General features: G+C 46.1%; 1 protein-coding gene across 3 annotated transcripts in view; it reads left to right on the top strand.

Moving 5' to 3' along the window:
• Positions 1–25,008, top strand: part of PRKCA (protein kinase C alpha) — a 656,418-nt gene that overhangs the window by 596,024 nt on the left and 35,386 nt on the right. For all 3 annotated transcript variants that reach the window (XM_063960833.1, XM_063960834.1, XM_063960835.1), the window contains 2 exons: positions 20,695–20,775; positions 22,020–22,127. In XM_063960833.1, coding sequence (XP_063816903.1) covers positions 20,695–20,775; positions 22,020–22,127 — 189 coding nt within the window. The remainder of the gene's footprint in view (positions 1–20,694; positions 20,776–22,019; positions 22,128–25,008) is intronic.

Here is a 25,008-nt window from a genome sequence, read left to right as displayed (position 1 = left end):
TATCATCCTTATTTGTAATGCCCCCCCCAGTAGTAGTAGCGTCCTTATACCCCAGTAGTAGTATCGTCCTTATACGTAATGCCCCCCCCCCCAGTAGTAGTAGCGTCCTTATACGTAATGCCCCCCCCAGTAGTAGTAGCGTCCTTACACGTAAAGCCCCCCCCAGTAGTAGCGTTGTTACACGTAATGCCCCCCCCCTGTAGTAATAGCGTCCTTATACGTAATGCCCCCCCCCAGTAGTAGTAGCGTTCTTATACGTAATGCCCCCCACAGTAGTAGTAGCGTCCTTATACGTAGTGCACCCCCAGTAGTAGTAGCGTTCTTATACGTAATGCCCTCCCAGTAGTAGTAGCGTCCTTATACGTAATGCCCTCCCAGTAGTAGTAGCGTCCTTATATGTAATGTCCCCCCAGTAGTAGTAGCGTCCTTATACGTAATGCCCCCCCAGTAGTAGTAGCGTCCTTATACGTAATGCCCCCCCCCAGTAGTAGCGTTCTTATACATAATGTTCCCCCAGTAGTAGTAGCGTCCTTATACGTAATGCCCCCCAGTAGTAGCGTTCTTATACGTAATGTCCCCCCAGTAGTAGTAGCGTCCTTATACGTAATGCCCCCCAGTAGTAGTAGCGTCCTTATACGTAATGCCCCCCAGTAGTAGTAGCGTTCTTATACGTAATGCGCCCCCAGTAGTAGTATCCTTATACGTAATGCCCTCCCCCCAGTAGTAGTAGCAATGTTATACATAATGCCCTATCAGTAATAGTAGCGTCCTTATACATAATGCCCCCAAGTAGTAGTATCATCCTTATTTGTAATGCCTCCCCCAGTAGTAGTAGCGTCCTTATAACCCAGTAGTAGTATCGTCCTTATACGCATAGGCGTGCGCAGCACATTTTATTAGGGGGTGCACCGTTGGAGGGGTGTGTCTAGCACCATCTATTGATGGTCAGCGCAATATAAAATATCCACCCTTGTACCAATCCTAATAAAGCAGATACATTGTCAGATGTTGTGGTGTGCACCAAACAAACACCCCTGATGGCACTCACTGCAATTACACTGCTCCTCCTCAGCCTGGTCTGGCTCCCCCTCTCTTTCCCTGGCAAGCTCCAGCAGCTTACTTACAAGTCAAAAACTCACTGACACTGACAGTCGCAGACTAGTTACTGCTGCTGCTGGAAAAACAAGTAACGCGTCAAAGCTGCTGCCGATCGCCTGCCAGTATTGAATTTGTCTTCCTAAGAGGAATGCTGGCTGCATGCTGATCCTTATCAGTGGCTGGCGTTGGTATAGCATAGAAGGAGAGGTGGGCATGTGGCGGGTGTGACGGGTGGGCGTTCGAGAAGCATGACGTACTCACGTCACATCACGCTGTTTTTGTACATGGAGGTGGAGCTGGGAGTTTGAAAGCCAGTGGCAGTGGCACCCTTGATTAACCCAGACATCCCGTCAGTAATGCAGTCCTGACAGGGTGCAGCGCAGAGGGGACAGTAATCAGCCTGCTTGGCGATCGCTGCATCAGGCATGTGACATCGGGGTGCCAAACATTAGGGGGTGCCTGTGCGCACCAGGAACCCCCCCTGCGCACACCTATGCTTATACGTAATGCCCCCCCCCCCCAGTAGTAGTAGCGTCCTTATACGTAATGCCCCCCCCAGTAGTAGTAGCGTCCTTATACGTAGCACACCCCAGTAGTAGTATCGTTCTTATACATAATGCCCCCAGCCCCAGTAGTAGTAGCGTCCTTACACGTAAAGCCCCCCCAGTAGTAGCGTTGTTACACGTAATGCCCCCCCCTGTAGTAATAGCGTCCTTATACGTAATGCCCCCCCCCCAGTAGTAGTAGCGTTCTTATACGTAATGCCCCCCACAGTAGTAGTAGCGTCCTTATACGTAGTGCACCCCCAGTAGTAGTAGCGTTCTTATACATAATGCCCTCCCAGTAGTAGTAGCGTCCTTATACGTAATGCCCTCCCAGTAGTAGTAGCGTCCTTACACATAATGCCCCCCCCCCAGTAGTAGCGTTGTTACACGTAATGCCCCCCCTGTAGTAATAGCGTCCTCATACGTAATGCCCCCCCAGTAGTAGTAGCGTCCTTATACGTAATGCCCCCCACAGTAGTAGTAGCGTCCTTATACGTAGTGCACCCCAGTAGTAGTATCGTCCTTATACGTAATGCCCCCCCAGTAGTAGTAGCGTCCTTATACGTAGTGCACCCCTGTAGTAATAGCGTCCTTATATGTAATGCCCCTCCCAGTAGTAGTAGCGTTCTTACATGTAATGCCCCCCCCCCAGTAGTAGCGTCGTTATACGTAATGCCCCCCCAGTAGTAGCGTCCATAAAGCGCGCGCACAGACATACCTCTCACACACACACACAATTCACACATATATACACACACATACACACCCACCATATATACACACGTCACATACACACTTCAAGTTCTCTCTCACCCTCCACTTACCTAAGCCAGTCTCCCTCTGTACAGCAGCCTGGTCCGTGTAGCTCCGCCCCCTTTCGGCCCGTGTAGCTCCGCCCCCTTGTGTCCCGTACTCGGCGCTGTCACAGGTGAAGGGAGGGAGGAAGCTTTTCATGCTGCAGGTACCCGCTGCCAGTGCCTGTCATACAGTGACAGACACAGCACTGGCAGCAGCAGCAGGGGGGACAGGACGGCGCAGCAGGGAAGGAATGCAGAGCAGGGGGAGCGCCTCTCCGTCCCAGCGCCTCCCTGCACTGCATCCCTTCGCTGAGCGGGTAGCGCCGGGCCTGTGGAGGGGATTGTATGTGTGTGTGAGACTTCCATGTGAACTTAAGCTTCTGCAGGTTATAGGGTTTAATATAGAGCAAGGTTTTTCTCCCTCATGGAGAGGGTCAGGTAGGCAAGTATGGAGAAAGTATGTGAGTGTGGCACAGCGTGGGAACAGGGAGTGTGTGAGTGTGGCACAGCGTGGGGACAAGGAGTGTGTGAGTGTGATAGAGCTGGTGTGGTATGTTACATAGACTAGACTTAGGTCGACCACTATTGGTCGACAGTAAGTAGGTCGACAAAGTTTCTAGGTCGACAGGGACTCTAGCTCAACATGTACTGGGTCGACATGACAAAAGGTCGACATGAGTTTTTTCACTTTTTGTGGTGTTGTATTTTCCGTGCAATGACGGGGAACCCCAATTAGTGCACCGTGCCCCTTCGCATTGCTCACGAGCTTCGGGCAAGGTGCCTCGCTGCGCTCAGCACAGGTTACCGTTCCCAATTGTAGTCCACATGGATTGTAAAGTATGAAAAAGTTCAAAAAATGGGAAAAAAAGTGAAAAACTTATGTTGACCTAGTACATGTCGACCTACTTACTGTCGACCAATAGTGGTCGACCTAGACATTGTCGACCTAAAGAGCGGATCCCGATAGAGCACAGGGGGGAGGGAGTGTGATAGAGTGCATGCTGCAGGGGGAGGGAGTGTATGAGTGTGATACAGTGCACGCCGTGGTAGGGGGTGAGTGTGATAGAGCGCAGGCAGTGTGTCAGTGTGATAGAGCGCAGGCCACAGTGTGAGGGAGTGTGTGATAGAGCGCAGGCCGCATTGGGGGGGAGTGTGTGATAGAGCGCGGGCCACAGTGCGGGAGAGTGTGTGATAGAGCGCAGGCCGCAGTTTGGGGGGAGTGTGTGATAGAGCGCAGGCAGTAGGGGCAGGGAGTGTGTCAGTGTGATATAGTGCAGGCCGCTGTAAGAACGGAGTGTGTGAGTGTCATAGAGTGCAGGCAGCAGCAACAGGGAGTGTGTCAGTGTAATAGAGTGCAGGCCGCGGTGGGAGGGAGTGTGTCAGTGTGATAGAGTGCAGGCCGTGGTGGGAGTGAGTGTGGGGCCAGTGTGTATTCCTATTGAGGCCATTAAGTTCCCCCCCTCTCCTTTGGGGTCCAGTGTGTTTTATTTCACCTGTTGGAACCAATGGTTTTGTTTGTATATTCCTGTCGGATGCCAGTGTGTCTTGAGAATGACGACCAGCTCAGTGGTATGAATATGAAAGTCCGCTGTTTTCTCATAACTGGAGATTTCTCATGGTGTTAAAAAGTGGTTATACGGTTGAGTGCCCTGCTTTTGGAAAATGGACTGCATGCAGTTACCGTTGGATGCCATGACATTACAGGTAGCACCCCAACTGATGAGACTGTGGGAGGAGTGCATATTGCGTTAAATAACTTTCATACATATAGATGGGTTTATATAAGCGTGTATTTTACCCTGAAATTAGGATCAAGAACTCAATTTTATAAAACAAGTGGGTCTCGGGAAATGCGCTCTACGCACAGGTAATCACTACCTGCCTGTGACTGCGGCCAATCTCTATCACCCCATGACGCACTGTAGCTTATACTATCATGCTGCTCTGCGCTACAGCAATAGGTTTCTGCCACATCCCCCCCCTTCAGTAGCTGGCGGTAAGTCAGAAGTTACAGAGGCGTCAGGCGTTTACTCTTTTCAGTCTCTTCACATCATCTGTGCGAGAGATCGGCACAGCCACGGCATCACCAGCACAAGGAGCAGGAGATAAGGCGTCCACCTCTAGCCAATGGCAGCGTATGGCTGCTGGGATCTTAATACCCCACGGTATATGTAAGGACTGGATATAGAAAATGATTGTGTATAGTAAAGTTTGTTTGGAGAGGAGGGAGCAAACAGAGTGTGCTGTCTGTAGTATTTTATATACTGTTTGTGTATATACCTCTTGTGTATTGCCAACCCCCCTCAATAAAATCCAAAGCGCCCCCCCCCCAAAAAAAAAAAAAATAGGTTTTGTGTGTATAGCACCAGAATATAATATACGGGTGGAGATAGACCTCTCATTTTGCTGTATACATTTTAGCACCATTAATTTAAAACGTATATATTTATCTTTCTCTAACGTCCTAGTGGATGCTGGGGACTCCGTCAGGACCATGGGGGGGAATAGCGGCTCCGCAGGAGACAGGGCACATCTAAAGAAAGCTTTTAGGATCACATGGTGTGTACTGGCTCCTCCCCCTATGACCCTCCTCCAAGCCTCAGTTAGGTTTTTGTGCCCGTCCGAGCAGGGTGCAATCTAGGTGGCTCTCCTAAAGAGCTGCTTAGAAAAAGTTTTTTTAGGTTTTAAATCTCAGTGAGTCCTGCTGGCAACAGGCTCACTGCATCGAGGGACTTAGGGGAGAGATTTTCAACTCACCTGCGTGCAGGATGGATTGGAGTCTTAGGCTACTGGACATAGCTTCAGAGGGAGTCGGAACACAGGTCATCCTGGGGTTCGTCCCGGAGCCGCGCCGCCGACCCCCCTTACAGATGCTGAAGATCGGAGGTCCGGAAACAGGCGGCAGAAGACTCTTCAGTCTTCATGAAGGTAGCGCACAGCACGGCAGCTGTGCGCCATTGTTGCTACACACTTCTCACTGACCAGTCACGGAGGGTGCAGGGCGCTGCTGGGGGCGCCCTGGGCAGCAATATTAAATACCTTTAGTGGCAAAGAATACATCACATATAGCCATTAAGGCTATATGTATGTATTTAACCCAGGCCAGATTTCTCAAAACCCGGGAGAAAAGCCCGCCGAAAAGGGGGCGGAGCTTATTCTCCTCAGCACTCAGCGCCATTTTCCTGCTCAGCTCCGCTGTGAGGAAGGCTCCCAGGACTCTCCCCTGCACTGCACTACAGAAACAGGGTAACAAAGAGAAGGGGGGCATAAATTGGCGATATTTATATATTAAAAGCGCTTATAACAAAAACAACACCTTTTAGGGTTGTTTATATACATTTATAGCGCTTTTGGTGTGTGCTGGCAAACTCTCCCTCTGTCTCCCCAAAGGGCTAAGAGGGGTCCTGTCTTCGATTAGAGCATTCCCTGTGTGGCTGCTGTGTGTCGGTACGTGTGTGTCGACATGTATGAGGACGATGTTGGTGTGGAGGCAGAGCAATTGCCGGTAATGGTGATGTCACCCCCTAGGGAGTCGACACCGGAATGGATGGCTTTAGTTATGGAATTACGTGATAATGTTAGTACATTACAAAAGTCAGTAGACGAAATGAGACGGCCGGAAAACCAGTCAGTACCGGCTCAGGCGTCTCAGACACCGTCAGGGGCTGTAAAACGTCCCTTACCTCAGTCAGTCGACACGGGTACCGACACAGATGAATCTAGTGTCGACGGTGAAGAAACAAACGTATTTTCCAACAGGGCCACACGTTATATGATCACGGCAATGAAGGAGGCTTTGCAGATCTCTGATACTGCTGGTACCTCAAAAAGGGGTATTATGTGGGGGGTGAAAAAACTACCTGTAGCTTTTCCAGAATCAGAGGAATTGAATGACGTGTGTGATGAAGCGTGGGTTAACCCAGATAGAAAACTGCTAATTTCTAAGAAGTTATTGGCATTATACCCTTTCCCACCAGAGGTTAGGACGCGCTGGGAAACACCCCCTAGGGTGGATAAGGCGCTCACACGTTTATCAAAGCAAGTGGCGTTGCCGTCTCCTGATACGGCCGCCCTCAAGGATCCAGCGGATAGGAGGCTGGAAACTACCCTGAAAAGTATATACACTCATACTGGTGTTATACTGCGACCGGCAATAGCCTCAGCCTGGATGTGCAGTGCTGGGGTAGTGTGGTTGGATTCCCTGACTGAAAATATTGATACCCTGGATAGGGACAGTATTTTATTGACTCTAGAGCAATTAAAGGATGCGTTTCTTTATATGCGAGATGCTCAGAGGGATATTTGTACTCTAGCATCAAGAGTAAGTGCGATGTCCATATCTGCCAGAAGAAGTTTATGGACGCGACAGTGGTCAGGTGATGCGGATTCCAAAAGGCATATGGAAGTATTGCCATATAAAGGAGAGGAATTATTTGGGGTCGGTCTATCGGATCTGGTGGCCACGGCAACTGCCGGCAAATCCACTTTTTTACCTCAGACCCCCTCCCAACAGAAAAAGACACCGTCTTTTCAGCCGCAGTCCTTTCGCTCCTATAAAAACAAGCGAGCAAAAGGACAGTCTTATCTGCCGCGAGGCAGAGGAAAGGGTAAGAGAGGGCAGCAAGCAGCCCCTGCCCAGGACCAGAAGCCCGCCCCGGGTTCTACAAAGCCATCAGCATGACGCTGGGGCTTTACAAGCGGACTCAGGAGCGGTGGGGGGTCGACTAAAGATTTTCAGCAATCAGTGGGCTCGCTCACAGGTGGACCCGTGGATCCTGCAGATAGTATCTCAGGGTTACATGTTGGAGTTCGAAAGGTCTCCCCCTCGCCGGTTCCTAAAGTCTGCTTTACCAACGTCTCCCTCAGAAAGGACGACGGTATTGGAAGCCATTCACAAGCTGTATTCTCAGCAGGTGATAGTCAAGGTACCCCTCCTACAACAGGGAAAGGGGTATTATTCCACACTATTTGTGGTACCGAAGCCGGACGGTTCGGTAAGACCTATTCTAAATCTGAAATCCTTGAACCTGTACATACAGAAATTCAAGTTCAAGATGGAGTCACTCAGAGCAGTGATAGCGAATCTGGAAGAAGGGGACTTCATGGTGTCCCTGGACATAAAAGATGCTTATCTGCATGTCCCAATTTACCCCTCACACCAAGGGTATCTCAGGTTCGTGATACAAGACTGTCATTATCAGTTTCAAACGCTGCCGTTTGGTTTGTCCACGGCCCCTCGGGTCTTTACCAAGGTAATGACCGAAATGATGGTTCTTCTACGAAGAAAAGGCGTATTAATTATCCCTTACTTGGACGATCTCCTGATAAGGGCAAAGTCCAGAGAACAGCTGGAAGTCGGTGTAGCACTAACCCAAGTAGTGCTTCAGCAACACGGGTGGATTCTGAATCTTCCAAAATCTCAATTGACCCCGACAACACGTCTGCTGTTCCTGGGAATGATTCTGGACACGGTTCAGAAAAAGGTGTTTCTCCCGGAGGAAAAAGCAAGGGAGTTATCCGAACTGGTCAGGAACCTCCTAAAACCAGGAACTGTGTCAGTACATCAATGCACAAGAGTCCTGGGAAAGATGGTGGCTTCTTACGAAGCAATTCCATTCGGCAGATTCCATGCACGAACATTTCAGTGGGATCTGCTGGACAAATGGTCCGGATCGCATCTGCACATGCATCAGCGGATAACACTGTCACCAAGAACAAGGTTGTCTCTCCTGTGGTGGTTGCAGAGTGCCCATCTGTTAGAGGGCCGCAGGTTCGGCATACAGGACTGGGTCCTGGTGACTACGGATGCCAGCCTACGGGGCTGGGGAGCAGTCACACAGGGAAGAAACTTCCAGGGTGTATGGTCAGACCTGGAGACGTCTCTTCACATAAATATACTGGAGCTAAGAGCGATATACAATGCTCTAAGCTTGGCAAAACCGCTGCTTCAGGGTCAGCCGGTGTTGATCCAGTCGGACAACATCACGGCAGTCGCCCACGTAAACAGACAAGGCGGCACGAGAAGCAGAAGAGCAATGACAGAAGCTGCAAGGATTCTTCGCTGGGCGGAAAATCATGTCATAGCACTGTCAGCAGTGTTCATCCCGGGAGTGGACAACTGGGAAGCAGACTTCCTCAGCAGACACGACCTTCACCCGGGAGAGTGGGGACTTCATCCGGAAGTTTTCCACATGATTGTGAACCGTTGGGAAAAACCAAAGGTGGATATGATGGCGTCTCGCCTCAACAAAAAACTGGACAGATATTGCGCCAGGTCAAGAGACCCTCAGGCAATAGCTGTGGACGCTCTGGTAACACCATGGGTGTACCAGTCAGTGTATGTGTTTCCTCCTCTGCCTCTCATACCAAAGGTACTGAGAATTATTCGGAAAAGGGGAGTAAGAACAATACTAGTGGCTCCGGATTGGCCAAGAAGAACTTGGTATCCGGAACTTCAAGAGATGCTCACGGAGGATCCGTGGCCTCTACCTCTAAGAAGGGATCTGCTTCAGCAGGGACCTTGTTTGTTCCAAGACTTACCGCGACTGCGTTTGACGGCATGGCGGTTGAACGCCGGATTCTAAAAGAAAAGGGCATTCCAGAGGAAGTTATTCCTACCTTGATTAAGGCTAGGAAGGAAGTGACCGCACAACATTATCACCGCATTTGGAGAAAATATGTTGCGTGGTGTGAAGCCAAGAAGGCCCCAAAGGAAGAATTTCAATTGGGTCGTTTCTTACATTTCCTGCAGGCAGGATTGTCTATGGGCCTCAAATTGGGGTCTATTAAAGTTCAAATTTCGGCCTTATCAATCTTCTTCCAGAAGGAATTGGCTTCAGTGCCTGAAGTACAAACTTTTGTCAAGGGTGTACTACATATACAGCCCCCGATTGTGCCCCCAGTGGCACCGTGGGATCTAAACGTAGTTTTGGATTTTCTCAAATCTCATTGGTTTGAGCCTCTCAAATCTGTAGATTTGAAGTATCTTACATGGAAAGTAACCATGCTACTGGCCCTGGCTTCAGCCAGGAGAGTTTCAGAGTTGGCGGCTTTATCGTACAAAAGCCCATATCTGATTTTCCATTCGGACAGGGCAGAACTGCGGACACGTCCTCATTTTCTCCCTAAGGTGGTTTCCGCTTTTCACTTGAACCAGCCTATTGTGGTGCCTGCGGCTACTAGCGACTTGGAGGACTCCAAGTTACTGGACGTTGTCAGAGCATTAAAAATATATATTTCAAGGACAGCTGGAGTCAGAAAATCTGACTCGTTGTTTATATTGTATGCACCCAACAAGATGGGTGCTCCTGCGTCTAAGCAGACGATTGCGCGTTGGATCTGTAGCACAATCCAACTTGCACATTCTGTGGCAGGCCTGCCACAGCCTAAATCTGTAAAGGCCCACTCCACAAGGAAGGTGGGCTCATCTTGGGCGGCTGCCCGAGGGGTCTCGGCATTACAACTTTGCAGAGCAGCTACGTGGTCAGGGGAGAACACGTTTGTAAAATTTTACAAATTTGATACTCTGGCTAAGGAGGACCTGGAGTTCTCTCATTCGGTGCTGCAGAGTCATCCGCACTCTCCCGCCCGTTTGGGAGCTTTGGTATAATCCCCATGGTCCTGACGGAGTCCCCAGCATCCACTAGGACGTTAGAGAAAATAAGAATTTACTTACCGATAATTCTATTTCTCATAGTCCGTAGTGGATGCTGGGCGCCCATCCCAAGTGCGGATTGTCTGCAATACTTGTACATAGTTATTGTTACAAAAATCGGGTTATTATTATTGTTGTGAGCCATCTTTTCAGAGGCTACTTCGTTTGTTATCATACTGTTAACTGGGTTCAGATCACAAGTTGTACAGTGTGATTGGTGTGGCTGGTATGAGTCTTACCCGGGATTCAAGATCCTTCCTTATTGTGTACGCTCGTCCGGGCACAGTACCTAACTGAGGCTTGGAGGAGGGTCATAGGGGGAGGAGCCAGTACACACCATGTGATCCTAAAAGCTTTCTTTAGATGTGCCCTGTCTTCTGCGGAGCCGCTATTCCCCCCCATGGTCCTGACGGAGTCCCCAGCATCCACTACGGACTATGAGAAATAGAATTATCGGTAAGTAAATTCTTATTATCTAGTTATTATGAAAAATGTAAAGTTCTTTTTTTTTTTTTTTTTTTTAACATATAGAAAGATTTATGACATCACTAAGCGACCTGTAACCTCTTTCGTTGAGAGGTTTCATATTTACGTCATCACTATGCACCATTTTTCATATTACAGTCACGTTAACAAGAGATGTTTCCCTTTGTTCATTTGTAGATTCTCACATTACACTATTGATATAAGGGAAAAAGGGAGGGAGATTGAGGTTCTTCAAGGTAGGCGCTAGTCACACATCCCCTCTGCAGACCACATATTCATAACATCAACCACACCCCTAACATTACTAGTCACACCCCCACATCCAGTGCGGTGGCATAAAATAGGCCTTTCATAAATTTCAGCTCCAGGCGCATGTGGACCTTAATCTGGCACTGCCTGTGTCATGATATCCATGGATAGTAGTCACCACATATGTAATCATTTTGAAACTTACGTGCACCACACCTGTGTTATCTGTGTGTAAAAATCAGTGGGTAGTTTTTTACCCATTGGGCCAATAGATTTAGGGGGTCATTCCGAGTTGCTCGCTAGCTAGTTTTAGCATCTGTGCAAACGCTATGCCGCCGCCCACTGGGGAGTGTATTTTAGCTTAGCAGAAGTGCGAACGCATGTGCAGCCGAGCTCTACAAAAACAGTTTGTGCAGTTTCTGAGTAGCTCTGAACCCACTCAGCGCTTGCGATCACTTCAGCCTATTCGTGTCCGGATTTGACGACATACACCCGCCCAGCCAAGCCTGCGTTTTTTCAGACACTCCCTGAAAACGGTCAGTTGACACCCAGTAACGCCCCCTTCCTGTCAATCTTCTTGCGGGCGCCAGTGCAAAGGAAAGCTTCGCTAGAACCTGAGCACAACCACAAAAAACTTTGTACCCGTACGTCGCACGTGCGGATTGCGGGGCATACGCATGCGCAGAAATGCAATTTTTTCACCTAATCGCTGCGCTGCGAAAATCTGCAGCGAGCGATCAACTCGGAATGACCCCCTTAGTCATTTTGGAGCTTTTTTGTTAGATACTGAAATTTGGTAACAGGAAGGGTGTTTACTTTCCCTTTCTGGGGTTAATTCAGACTGCATCGATGCAGGGGTTGCAGTGTGAGTTTTTTTGTGGAGTGCACTCAAGCAGTGGGCGCACTGCGCATGCTCACCCCAGGAGCCCAGTGAGATGCTAAAAGCATCTCTGGGCTGCGATCACCTCTGCCTAATTGACAGGCAGAGGCGGTTGAGGGGCGGGAGGGGGCATGCCAACGGCATTAGAACACCCTTTGGTGGGGCGTGGTCCGGACAAGAGAGGCGTGTCCGGACTGTTGGGGGGGGGGGGGCGGCCCGCAGCGGCTTTGTGACATCACACGCAGCCGCTGCGACCCGGTAGCTTCTTGTCGGGTGCAAAAGCATCACCGCCATGCGATACTTTTGCACCAGTGTGGGGGTGGGGGGGGGACAGAGCCAGACATGCAGGGCGGACTAGCCCTGTGCTGGGCGTACCCCCGCAAGTCTGAGAAAATTGTCATAGATGTGCTAAATTTAGCACACCTCCGATCAGATCTGAATTAGACCCTCTGTGGCTGAACAGTCGAGTACAGGAGAAAGTTAGAGAGGGCAGAGCTACAGCAGGATCCTGCCCCAGGAGGCAGAGACATGGAGAAGGGTGTGCAATGGGGAAAATGTCGCTGAAATGTACAAATAGGATTATATTTACTAAAGTGTGGGTTTTTAGAAGTAGAGATATTGCCCATAGCAATCAATCAGATTCTGCTAATAATTTATCTAGCACCTTCTAGAAGATAATAGCTAGAATCTGATTGGTTGCTGTGTGCACGAACAGCTTGTAACGTACTCTGGCTACAGAGTCAAGTGTTATCTTTATAAGTATAATGGGGAGAGATAAAAGCTCCTCCCTAAGTTCCTGGATGCCAAAACACAGTGCTTAGCATCTCTGTACAGTATTTTATATTTGAGTACTAAGTAGCATGAACGTACTCTGCTCTAAAGGCTACAGCGGCAAGTGTTATCTTTATAAGTATAATGGGGAGAGAGTAAAGCTCCTCCCTAAGTTCCTGGATGCCAAAACACCGTGCTTAGTGTCTCTGTACAGTAATTTTTATCTAGCCAGAAACCCTGCAATCCGTGCAAGCTGGTCGGACAATTGGAGGGGAACCGACACACGGTTGCTTGCCGTTTTACTGTGTCATATAAACTAGTGGCCAGTCTGCCCTGAAAGATAAGTTTCTCCTCTTTTGTATGGTACCGGACCCATTTTCCTATAGACCAGGGCTGGCCAAACCAGTCCTCAAGATCTACCAACAGGTCATGTTTTCCAGGCCTCCTGGAGATCTGTAGGCTTGTCAGTTAGGAATGAATGCAGCACATCTTAATTGGTAATGACTACACCTGTGTACTGGCTAGGTGGTCTGGAAAATGTGAACTGTTGGTAGATCTTGAGGATTGGTTTGGCCAGCCCTGCTATAGACCATAATGGGCCCGTTAATTCAGACCCACCATGGGTTCTGACGCTTGCCGTTAGCCTTGTGGGCGTCACAGCTTGGGGTCTGTATCCTTTGGTAGCTAATCATTTCCCCTTCCTTACCAACCCGGTTCTGAGCCGATTGGACCCCCAGAACCAGAGATATTAATCTTTAAGCCCATTTTAATTTCATTTAATAGTTCACATAAACCTAACGCCAATGGACCATTGCTTTAACACGTTCGTTTGCATCTGTATACACTATTTTTACTTATTGGTTTGTCTACGGGACCTCATTGCGTAATGATACATGCGTACAGCATTGCCATACAGTGTACAGTAAAGTACTTTTTGCGCTATAGTGTAGTGTATTTCATTGGAGACCACACGCATGCGCAATGGTAATTTTAAAAAGTGACATCTGGTGGATGATCGCAGGTATTACACTCACTGGTAAGCTCTGTGATCCTCCCTACAACTAGGCACGCCGCCTTGTGCCTAGGCACGCTGCGACTCCGTGATCGGGACTAACGCCATAGAGAGCATAGACGCCACCACCCGGAGGGCAATAGAAACCTGTGGCGACTGTGTGGCTAGGGGACACGCGGTCTCATACTTCAATAGCTCTCTTCTTAAGAGAACAAGCAATATTGCTGCAAAGAGGGGATGGTATGTGAGTGGGATAAGAACATTGCCATTTTGGCCCAGTTTTTAGAAAGTCACAAACAGTAGGACAGGATAGTGAATATACTTTCAGGGCACTGACATTAGAACATTTTACAAGTGTATTTCACTGGTTTGATATGAATACTCATTTTGATTGTTTTTTCAAGATAGACAGGGCATCACTAGGTTTCCTGGAGAGCCCTTAGGCATAGATTTAGGGGTCCCTCTGCATCCTTAACTTGAAGGATGACTTGAATTGAGGAGTCCATTCATTCAGGAGAAGTGAAGTTCTACTAGGTTCCTGATCTGTATTATGGGGGTAATTCCAAGTTGATCGCAGCAGGAAATTTTTTAGCAGTTGGGCAAAACCATGGCCCTCATTCCGAGTTGTTCGCTCGCAAGCTGCTTTTAGCAGCATTGCACACGCTAAGCCGCCGCCTACTGGGAGTGAATCTTAGCTTAGCAAAATTGCGAACGAAAGATTTGCAATATTGCGAAAAGACTTCTCTGTGCAGTTTCTGAGTTGCTCGGGACTTACTCTTCCAGTGCGATCAGTTCAGTGCTTGTCGTTCCTGGTTTGACGTCACAAACACACCCAGCGTTCGCCCAGACACTCCACCGTTTCTCCAGCCACTCCCGCGTTTTTCCCAGAAACTGTAGCGTTTTTTCACACACTCCCATAAAACGGCCAGTTTCCCCCCAGAAACACCCACTTCCTGTCAATCACACTCCGATCTCCAGAACGAAGAAAAAACCTCGTAATGCCGTGAGTAAAATACCAATCTTCATAGCAAATTTACTTGGCGCAGTCGCAGTGCGAACATTGCGCATGCGCAGTTAGCAGAAAATTACCGAGCGAACAACTCGGAATGACCACCCATGTGCACTGCAGGCAAGGCAGATATAACATTTGCAGAGAGTTAGATTTGGGTGTGGTGTGTTCAATCTGCAATCTAAGTTGCAGTGTAAAAATAAAACAGCCAGTATTTACCCTGCACAGAAACAAAATAACCCACCCAAATCTAACTCTCTCTGCACATGTTATATCTGCCTCCCCTGCACTGCACATGGTTTTGCCCAACTGCTGAAAGATTTCCTGCTGCGATCAACTTGGAATTACCCCCTATGTTCTAATATTTTGTAGCTTTGAGTCTGGCTTCTTGAGTAAGGCTGGGTACACACCAAAGTGACATGTCGGGGATATGAGTAGCTAATCCAGGTACTGTAAGTATGCACACTTACCAATCGGCCACTTGATGCGTCTGTCCTCTCTTTCAGCTGGCCAAGCTTAATTTGCCCGATCAGCTGTGATGTCGGACCCCGCAGCAAGTGTATGCACACAGACAGATTTGCCTTTAGATCTGCAAATATGTATTGGCCATCGGCTATGCTACCGACATATCTGGTGCACACGCCCGCCGGCAGGCTCGCGATGTAACAGCTGATTTATCGCTTGGTGTGTACCCAGCTTAAGTACAGTTGCACTAAACCAGGTTTGCCTGGGAACCACCCATCAGTAAGAAATACTGAACCTGCTTTCCTTAGTTGATTGCACAAAAAAGAAAAATTCTCTTACCAGGGTCAAAGGTAAGATTTAAGGGGGTCATTCCGAGTTGATCGCTAGCTGCCGTTGTTCGCTGCGTAGCAATCAGTGAAAAAAATGGCTAATCTGCGCATGCGTATGCACCACAGTGCGCACGTGCGTCGTACGGGTACGAAGTCCATTGTGGTTTTGCACTGGTTCTAGCGACGATTCCAATCACACAGCCGAACGCAAGGAGATTGACAGAAAGAGGGCGTTTATGGGTGTCAACTGACCATTTTCTGTGAGTGTTTGGAAAAACGCAGGTGTGGCCGGGCGTTTGCTGGGCGGGTATCTGACGTCATTACCGTGTCACTCGTCGCAGCAATCATCGCACAGGATAAGTAACTACAGGGCTGGTCTCGTTTTGCACAAAATGTGTTTGCAGGCTCTCTGCTGCACAGGCGGTCGCACTCCTGCAAAGCGAAAATACACTCCCCGGTGGGCGGCGACTAGCATTTGCACGGCTGCTAAAAACTGCCTGTGAGCGATCAACTCGGAATGACCCCCTAAATGTCCCTTGGAGCATTGTTTTGAGCTGAAGTTTGTTTTGCCACCTTAAGGAAAGATTTTAAGGCAGCATACATTTTCAGCAGTATTTCTCATAAAGGAAATAAGACAGACTTGCTTTTTTTTCTGCTTCTCTTTGCTAATGATACATAGCGGTTAGTTTGCACCTGGGTATGTATTTGAAGCACTATTTGTGGTGTTTGGGGTACAGTAGTTTGCACAGCCATCTCCAACTAGCGGAACTAGCGGCGTGCAGCCAGTGCATTTGCATTGCTATGAAGGTGCAGCCGGCAGCTTCATAATGTGTCAGACCCACCGGAGGTGCAAAGCATATAGATATCTATAGCTATATATCTATCAGTACAGGTGGTTTAATTAGTACTTCAGTTATTTTGATTTAACCCTCTGTGCTGAAGACTGCACTGTTAGTGTGCCGTGAGGACCGAGGTTGGCAATGCCTGATATAGGTTAACCAAGTAAATGCCCATAAAGTCACACAGATTTCTTTTGGGTATTTCTGAGAATTATGTTCTTATTGTTTATTCTTCAGTGTTGACCAACCACACACTCTGCTTAGTAAAGATAATGTAGGAGGAGGGTTGCCCGAAAACATGTATATAATAGGGTGGAAACATGCACAATAGCTAGGGCAGCAAATGTACATGCAGCGCTGAATTACAAAGTCTTCCATAATGATGTGATTGGGTAAACTAAGCTCCTGACTTCGCATTCTAAATTCAGCATATCACACGTAGGGGATTAATTAGTCATCCTTGCACATTTATACCGTTATAAATACAAAAAGCACCTGACAGATCCTCTTCTTTCTTTTTTTTCTCAAGCTTAATATCCTCAATTTAAAGACATTTTGCAGGCAGCTTAACCTAGTAAAGGATGTAGGGCCTTATTGAGGTTTGTAAGCCATTGAGGAAAACCATGGTACTAAGTCAGATCTGATCGCTGGGCTGCGTTTTTTGCTGTCCTGCGATCAGATAGTCGCCATCTACATGAGTGTGTTTTCGCTGTGCAAGTGTGCGTTCCTATGTGTAGTAGAGCTGCTCAAAATCAGTTTGTGCAGTCTCTGCGCAGCCCAGGACTTACTGTTCCAGTGTGATTGAATCCTGCTGATCGGGGCTGGAGCTGACGTCAAACACCCTCTCTGAAAACGCTTGAGCTTGCCTGCATTTTTCCAGACACTCCCTGAAAATGGGTAGGTGACACCCACAAACGGCCTCTTCCTGTCAATCGCCTTGTGAACATCCGTGCAAATGGATCCTTCACACCATTCCATCGCTGGCCGCCATTGTAGCCGTCCGACACGCATGCGCATTGCGGCTCAGACACATGCGCAGTTCGGACCTGATCACCCACTGTGTGAAAACGCACAGCAGCGATTAGGTCTGAATGACCACCTCTGTGCACTGCAGGTGGGACATGTGTAACGTGCAGAGAGAGTTAGATTTGGGTGGGGTGTGTTCAAACTAAAATCTTAATTTCAGTGTAAAAATTAAGCAGACAGTATTTACCCTGCACAGAAACAATGTAACCCACCCAAATCTAAATATCTCTGCACATGTTACATTGGCAGTACAACATGTTTTTGCCTAATTGCTTACTTTTTTTGTTTGCTAACTTACCTGAATAACCCCCAAAATGCAGAGAATGCATTGTGTCTAATGCAGTGGTTCCCAAACTGTGCGCCTAGGCACCTGGGGGTGCCGCAAGGTTCTTGCAGGGGTGCCTTGGGTTGCTGGTCCATGACCAAATCAAATCATTTTGATAGTGGCTGACAATCATAAAACTTGTGGACAATCAGAAGCACAACTGTACACCACCACATAACTGAACCTAAGGAATACTGGTAGGCACAATACTTTACTGTAATATTTATTTCCAGATATATCAAAAATAAGCTTTTATCCTAAGGTTACCTTGAAAAAAAATGCTGGAGGGTGCCATGATTCAAGAAAATTTGGGAATCACTGGTCTAATGTGTTCCCTTAACAGAAAATGTTCTGTTTCCAGAATGCTCATTAGCTTATCTAGTGTGTTCTTTTAATGAGAGATTGTGATTGATGCTTATTCAACTGGTGGAGTGACTACTGCAGAAATTCCGCTGCTGCCCAGCTGTCTCATACGCTAGTGAGCAGTGGTGTAGGGAAGAAAGTGATGGATTCCTACACCACACAGCTTATCGGAGAAACATCGTCTGCTCCAGTAAGTCCTGGGTCACGCAGATGGAACGGTGTAACTTCCGCATAACATGACCACTATGGCAGCGGTACTGCAAGAGAGACTTCAGCTGCTTGCACTAGCACATCCATGACACTCCCATTACACACCCACAACACAGCCTTTTATTGCGTTCAAGTTTTGTAACCTCCCAGTCTTTACCCAGATTTGCAAATCCTTTGCAGTGGTTTTCTCATATCTTTGTGAATTGGTACACAACTTTGTGCGCAGTAAGGGTTTCCCACATGCGGGTCATTCCATATCAAATCAACACAGTTTTTGAAAAAAAGGTCTACCTTGCAATCTCTAAATTCAGTTACTATTTGTATAATAAAGAGATGCAGTTAAAATGCCGGCTGTCGAGATCCCAGCGTTCAGGATACCGACATCGAAATGCCAACAGCCGGAATCCCAGCTCACCCAGGGCTATTACCACTTGTGGGTGTCCACGACAGCCACAGAGTGGGAATAGATCCTGTGGCGAGCGTAACGAACCACCGAGCTCACAGTGTGGGGAGCCCACAGCGTTGGCGAGTCTGCAGCATGGCGAGCTTGCAAGGGGACTCTTAGCAATCGCTCCACTGCTGGCATTCTGGTGGGCGGGATACTGACAGCCGGGATAAGGTATGTAATCAATAACAAAGGCTGCCAAGAAAACCCCCAAATCTTATGGTTTGCGAGTTATATGCCTTTAAAGCTACAATTTTTAATGGAAAAAAATACATATTAATGTTTTTAAATTTGCATTTGCAGCTTACTTAAATGAACTAGAGAGTTTTAAATCTCTTTTTATGGGCTTCCATATTATATATAACATAATCCTTAACTGTCCCAATTTTCAGGGGACTGTTCCGCTGTCCCACCCGCGAGACACTGTGGGGGGAGGGGAAGTTGGGGGCAGTTGTGAAGCTCCTGTCACTCTCTGCTCTGCCTTGCTATATTAAGAGGGACTGGGGGCATGCCAGCAGCTCGCAGAGCGCTGGGCATGCCCCAACAGTGACGGAAAATGGGGGCGTGGGTCACGATAGCTGCATTCCTGCAATGCCATGCCCTTTTTCTATATTCCATGCCTCATTTTGGCTAAGCACAGCTTTGCTGCGCAAGGGATTCCCGCTATGTTGGGAAGTATGATATACTGTACCATATCAACATATGGGAGAATTGTAGCTTGAGCACTGGTACGATGACAGCTATGGGCCTCATCCTGCATGACAAATGACTAGTTCTTAGCAAAATCAAAATAAGAAATGGAAATACTAAAAACAAATGAAGGGCCAAATGTAATGAAGTCTGAGTTGGCCGAAGGTACAGGTTCCCAGCTGAACTCGGACGTTTTTAAAGCAACAATCATGTACAAGTCAAAACTTTGTCTTGTAAATGATTGCAGCTTTAAAATAAAGTCCGAGTTCGGCTGGGAACCCGCACCGATCTGTAGTAAGCTTTCTTAAAATATGTGAAAGACATATGTGCAAAACTTTTAACTATTTTAGTATTAACATACTGTGTCATTGTACATAATATTCATCAAATAAATTGGAGATTAAAAGTAATGAACAGGCCTAGATAGTTCTCATTTTCATTATTTTAACAGTCCAAAGTGAAACCTCTTGCAGGAGATGATCCCATCATGATCCCAAAATACAACTAGGGATTTAGTAACAACAGTATTTGGTAACAATTTTTGAGATTTTGTTTAAAATTTTTAAAGCATTGCGAGAACATCAAAATGTTGATTTTAAAAAAAGTAATTTTTGTTGAATTATACTGCTGCTTTATATCATATGGAAGCCCATAAAAAGCTTGAGTCCTTAACCAACTCTATAGCTCAATTAGGTGAGCTGCAAATGCAATTTAAAAAAAAATTAATTGCAAATTTTGTTAAAAAATGGCAGCCTTTGAAGTCCTATGACTTTAAAACGTTATCAGACTTAAGAGCCGTATTCACGGCCCGATTTGGGGAGAGATGTGTGCTGAGCAAACCACTCAGCACACATCTCTCCCCGCGCTCAACACAGCGCGATGTGTGCTGAGCATGCGGGGGGATGGGGGGGGCGCTCATTTCACCCAGCGGGTGAAGTGAGCGACCTGCTAGATTGGCCTGCATGCAGGCCAATCTAGCACCAACATCGCTATCGCTGTGAGGGGTACACACGGAGTGATCAATGCTTAAAATCTAAGCAATCTAGTCAGATTGCTTAGATTTTAAGCAGCGATCGCTCCGTGAGTACCCCCCTTAAGATTAGGAGGTTTTCTTTACACCCATGGCAGCATTTATTATGCCAAATTTAATTGCAATCTGAAATGGTCAGTTTGAAACCTTGTGTTGATTTGGGGTGGATTAACCCATGTGCTGAAAAACATTAGCCAATTGTGGAAAACAAAGGCATTGCGCACAGCTCTGAATCAGGATATTATTTTAATTTGGGTTTCCTAATATCACTATGACGCGATACTCATCCATGAGATCTCTGTGAATAAAGAGTTTTTGTCAGGCACATATCTGAATTACATGTAGCGCTGCCTTTCTCTTGAACCGCTATGTATGTGTATACTGTATATGTATTAAGTGTACAGTATATGTAGTTTATGTGCAGTTTACATTAATATAAACCTGCCTTTATTTTGTCTCCTTTCACTATAGATTATCGCTTATCAACCATATGGCAAATCCGTGGACTGGTGGGCATATGGAGTGCTGCTTTATGAGATGCTGGCAGGGCAGGTAATTACCAAAATGAGAGCTACCTGTCAGTAGACAGGGTAATCACACTGAGGTAACCAAGGACATAGCACTCCTTTAAACAGCCCATGGATGGTGAATATGTGGATGTGTCCAGCCTACTGCAGACCACATAATTACAGTTTAGTATTGATTGACCTGCCATTTCTTCCCATGTTTATTATAGTCTCAGGACATCCATCTGAAATGTATCTCACATCCTCGCCTAGCCTACTCATTGCACTGGTCATTTGAATCGTGGGCAGAGCCGAATTAAGCCATGGGGGTGCCCGGGACACTTAAGACAGGGGGGCCCGATGGATGGTAGGGGATGTATATTAAATTGTGCATACCTCCCAATATGTCCCATTCCAGGAGGGACAAAATGCTGTCTACCTGGACATCCCACTTAATAAATGATTGGCGTCATCTGTGTTGAACTATTTAATTGATAAGAAAGGTACTTGAACACAGGTGATTGCAATCATAAATTAAGAAGCAAGTCCAGGTAGAGAGCATGTTGTCCCTCCTGAAATGGGTCATGGTGGGAGGTAAAGATTGTGTATATTAAATTTAAACCAGTGGTGTATATTAGTTTTAACTAATCGTTTAATAATGCCTGGCTACTCTTTATAGCAACACCTAATTGAAAGACAACTATTTTATAAACTTTTCTTGTAGTGGAACAAAGACAACTTAAGCTTAAACTACACATAGAGAAAAAAATGATCTTGTCACATGCAAGAATAGCAGTAGCCTCTGTACTACTTACACTCTGGGACAAGACTCAGGAGGACTATGTGTGTGTCTCTATCTCTAGACCCAAATGGTTTAGTTGAATAACTGTTTGCACAGGACTCAGACACCCAGGCGGGGAGGAGGAGAAGCTGGGATCCCTGTGCCATTATAGCTCTCTCCACCCTTGTATCTCTCCTCTGGTCAGAAAGCTCTGTCGGTTGCTCATGAAACATGATATTCCTGTGTCTCTGCCTGCTCTGCACACTGTCCTGTTCGCATTCTCGCTGCTAGTTCTGCTGCTGCTTAAGAGAGAAAGCTACAGTATGTCCTGCATCCCCCCCTTAATCTGGTTATGATTGTGGAGTATTAATCTGCATATCACACACGTGGCACTTTATGCATTTCAAGTCTCAGTGTACTAATATTCCACACTGTTCAAGTGAATCTTCTTTTTCTATTGAGATAATCTTTTTGTTGAGACTTGCACTAGCCTGTGTCTCTTGTTGCAGCCTCCATTTGATGGGGAGGATGAAGATGAGCTCTTCCAGTCAATTATGGAACATAATGTCTCGTATCCAAAATCCATGTCCAAGGAAGCAGTATCAATATGCAAAGGGGTAAGATGTTACGAACTTTGTAAGCTCCATATTAAATCATATGAACATAAATATATCTATACATACAGCACATACTTTATTAACTGTAACCTATAGCAACATATCAGATTTCAACTTCCCTAGTCTGTCTTGTACTCAACTAATCAAAGATTAGACTTATCTGTACTATCACCCATAATAACCAACATGCAGCTCTCAGACTGTTGTGCGAGTGCATGCTGGGACTTGTCCCAACATGTTTACTTGTCCTTGTTTTATAGCACATTTTTGCTTTGTACAGCTAACATATTGTTTACACCACTCTGTAGCTTAGTTTTTCACCATACAGTGTGCTGCAAGACTGCATTGATCAACATGAACAAGTGGAGCACGCTCAGCTGCTTGTGTTCTTTGTGGATTGATAGCCACAACATTAATAATTCAGTGACTGTCCACAGGGGGAGCAGTTGTTTTCAGTAATCATGACAGACCCAAGACCCCAGCTCATCATTGAATTGCATATGCATACAATGACTGGGAATGTTTATGCAGGACAGGGTTTATATTTCATCACAAAGTTCCCGAACAAACCATTCCTTCCTCAGGTAGAAATGTAAGCCCTCTCATGCTGGACCTAATCTAATAGCCACCAAAGACAAGGTTGTACGTTGGTCAGATTGGTTACTCTTGTGATCACGACACGCACACACACACACTAATGTGCCGTTCTACATCTTATACATTTCAATCATTCATTAATATGCACTGAGATATCTGTCGCTTATAAAATAAATAAATAATGGAGGACATTAAAATAATGTGATGAAAAGATGTGACTCTTCTGCTTACACGGAGCCAGGACGTGGCAGTTTTATGGTCTCAGAGTGAATGCATTGATGCTAATGATCTTCATTTATCATCCCCTGAAAGGTGAGGGCTCCCCCATAAATATCCAGAGCACAAAGAGCAATTCATATAAAGGCTAAAAAGCATTTGTTAGTTAGGAGCATTTTTATGTAACACCTAAATCCTAATGATAAATGTAAAACAAATACATGATTTTAATGAATGTCTGCATCTGTATTGGTGATCTAAGATGTTACATTTCTTACTGTTTTGTTGGCTTATAATTGATATCCGGATATAAATTTGGTTCATTCTGATGCATTCTGTTTCCCAAAAGTGCTTCTTCCAAAGTGTCAATTCTGAATTACATATTTTTTTTTTCTTTTACAAGTAGTACCATTTTTTGTCACGAGATGACATTTTTTCTTTAAACTGCTTTGTAAAGAATTATAACACACTGAAATAGATAAATAAAAGCCAACAGCATGCCCCTATAAATACATAGCTGGAACTTAACAGACTGGACAGGCTAAACAGACTAAATCCAAGAGACAGCAAGAATGGTCGTTCACCAGTCACTAAAATCACACTTTTAAAATCCACAAGTATTACCTGTATGTAGCACGTGAATTAGGAGAGCATAGAGATAATGCTGGTACATTATTAGGATTTATTGAGAAGTATCTCTAGGGTTAAGTTACAAAGAAAACAGGTAAATAAACAGGACATATAATTATGATATGCACAGATTGACTTCAAGAAAATAAAAGGAATAAAAAGTCAGAACCCTAAATTGTCTTACTCTGAGGTTCAGGGAATCTGAATGAAGGGAGTCCACAGGAATAGAAAATGGGATCACTCCTAGCATGAAGCTACTCCCTTGAAGAGTGACCACCCAGCAGTCACTACTTCTGAGCCATATAGTTCCACAAACACTCCTTCCAGTAGCCCCACCCTTTATCGGCTGCCAGAACTTTCCTTTATTCTTACAAGAACAGTGTAGATGCAAATTAAGTGTCTCCAGAGACAGTCATATCTTTTTAAGGCTTTGAGAAAATTACCCAGGAAGTTAGGCCTAAACACTCAAAGGGACATGGCTGAATAGTTAAGCTGGCTACACACTATGTGATATGTACCCAGTTCGGCATCGCTCACTCCCCATGCATGCACACTAGCCGATGCCGGCAGAGACATATCATTGGCCGGTGCTTCATTCAGCAGCGTGACCCCGCTAACGATATCAACAGATTACCGAACATGTTCAGCCAACTAAAAATGTTGCCAACGACATAGTGTATACACACTATATGATGTGAACAATTTATTGTTATGAATCTCCTCGTAACAATAAATTGTTTATAATATCGAATAGTGTGTACCCAGCATTACCTTTTGGATAGGATATTGAATCCCTTATCAGCTAGCAGTTTATAACAGGCAAGGCTGAATGAAAGACTGAAGCTGACACTCTCCCAGTCTTCCTTTCTCCAGGAGCCTGAACAAGACACCCCCTACTGTGACCTTCAAAAGATCCTTCGTTCACACCTCATTTTAGTTCACCAAGGAGCTTACACAATACAGATACACTTCTGAACATAGCACTTCATACCACACAGACATTTATAAAATACAATACATTTTGGGAGCACTATAATGATTCACCTCATAGTCACCGTGGGATGCTCATAAGATCGTTGAATAGTGAGTCACAGTAGGATGCTCATAAGATCATTGAATAGTGAGTCACAGTGGGGTGCTCATAAAATCTTGGAATAAAATACGACTTACATATTTTGGGAGCACTATAATTATTCACCTCATAATCACAACGGTGCTCATAAGATTGTGATCACCGTTTACCCAGGGCACACAGAATGCATACAGTCATGACACATAACTTTGAGGAATCGCTGTAACCCATGGCAACGCCACAGTTACGGTGACAGTTGCAGCCAAGAGATGGTACTGCACTCTATTTAAATTATACCTCGGGGGTTATAAACAACACATAAAATCCAAATTCTTTATTATGGTATTAAATGGTAAACTTAATTTC

Source organism: Pseudophryne corroboree, chromosome 3 (assembly GCF_028390025.1).
Source record: "Pseudophryne corroboree isolate aPseCor3 chromosome 3, aPseCor3.hap2, whole genome shotgun sequence".
NCBI lineage: Eukaryota > Metazoa > Chordata > Amphibia > Anura > Myobatrachidae > Pseudophryne > Pseudophryne corroboree.
This window is presented reverse-complemented; position numbering and strand designations above follow the sequence as displayed.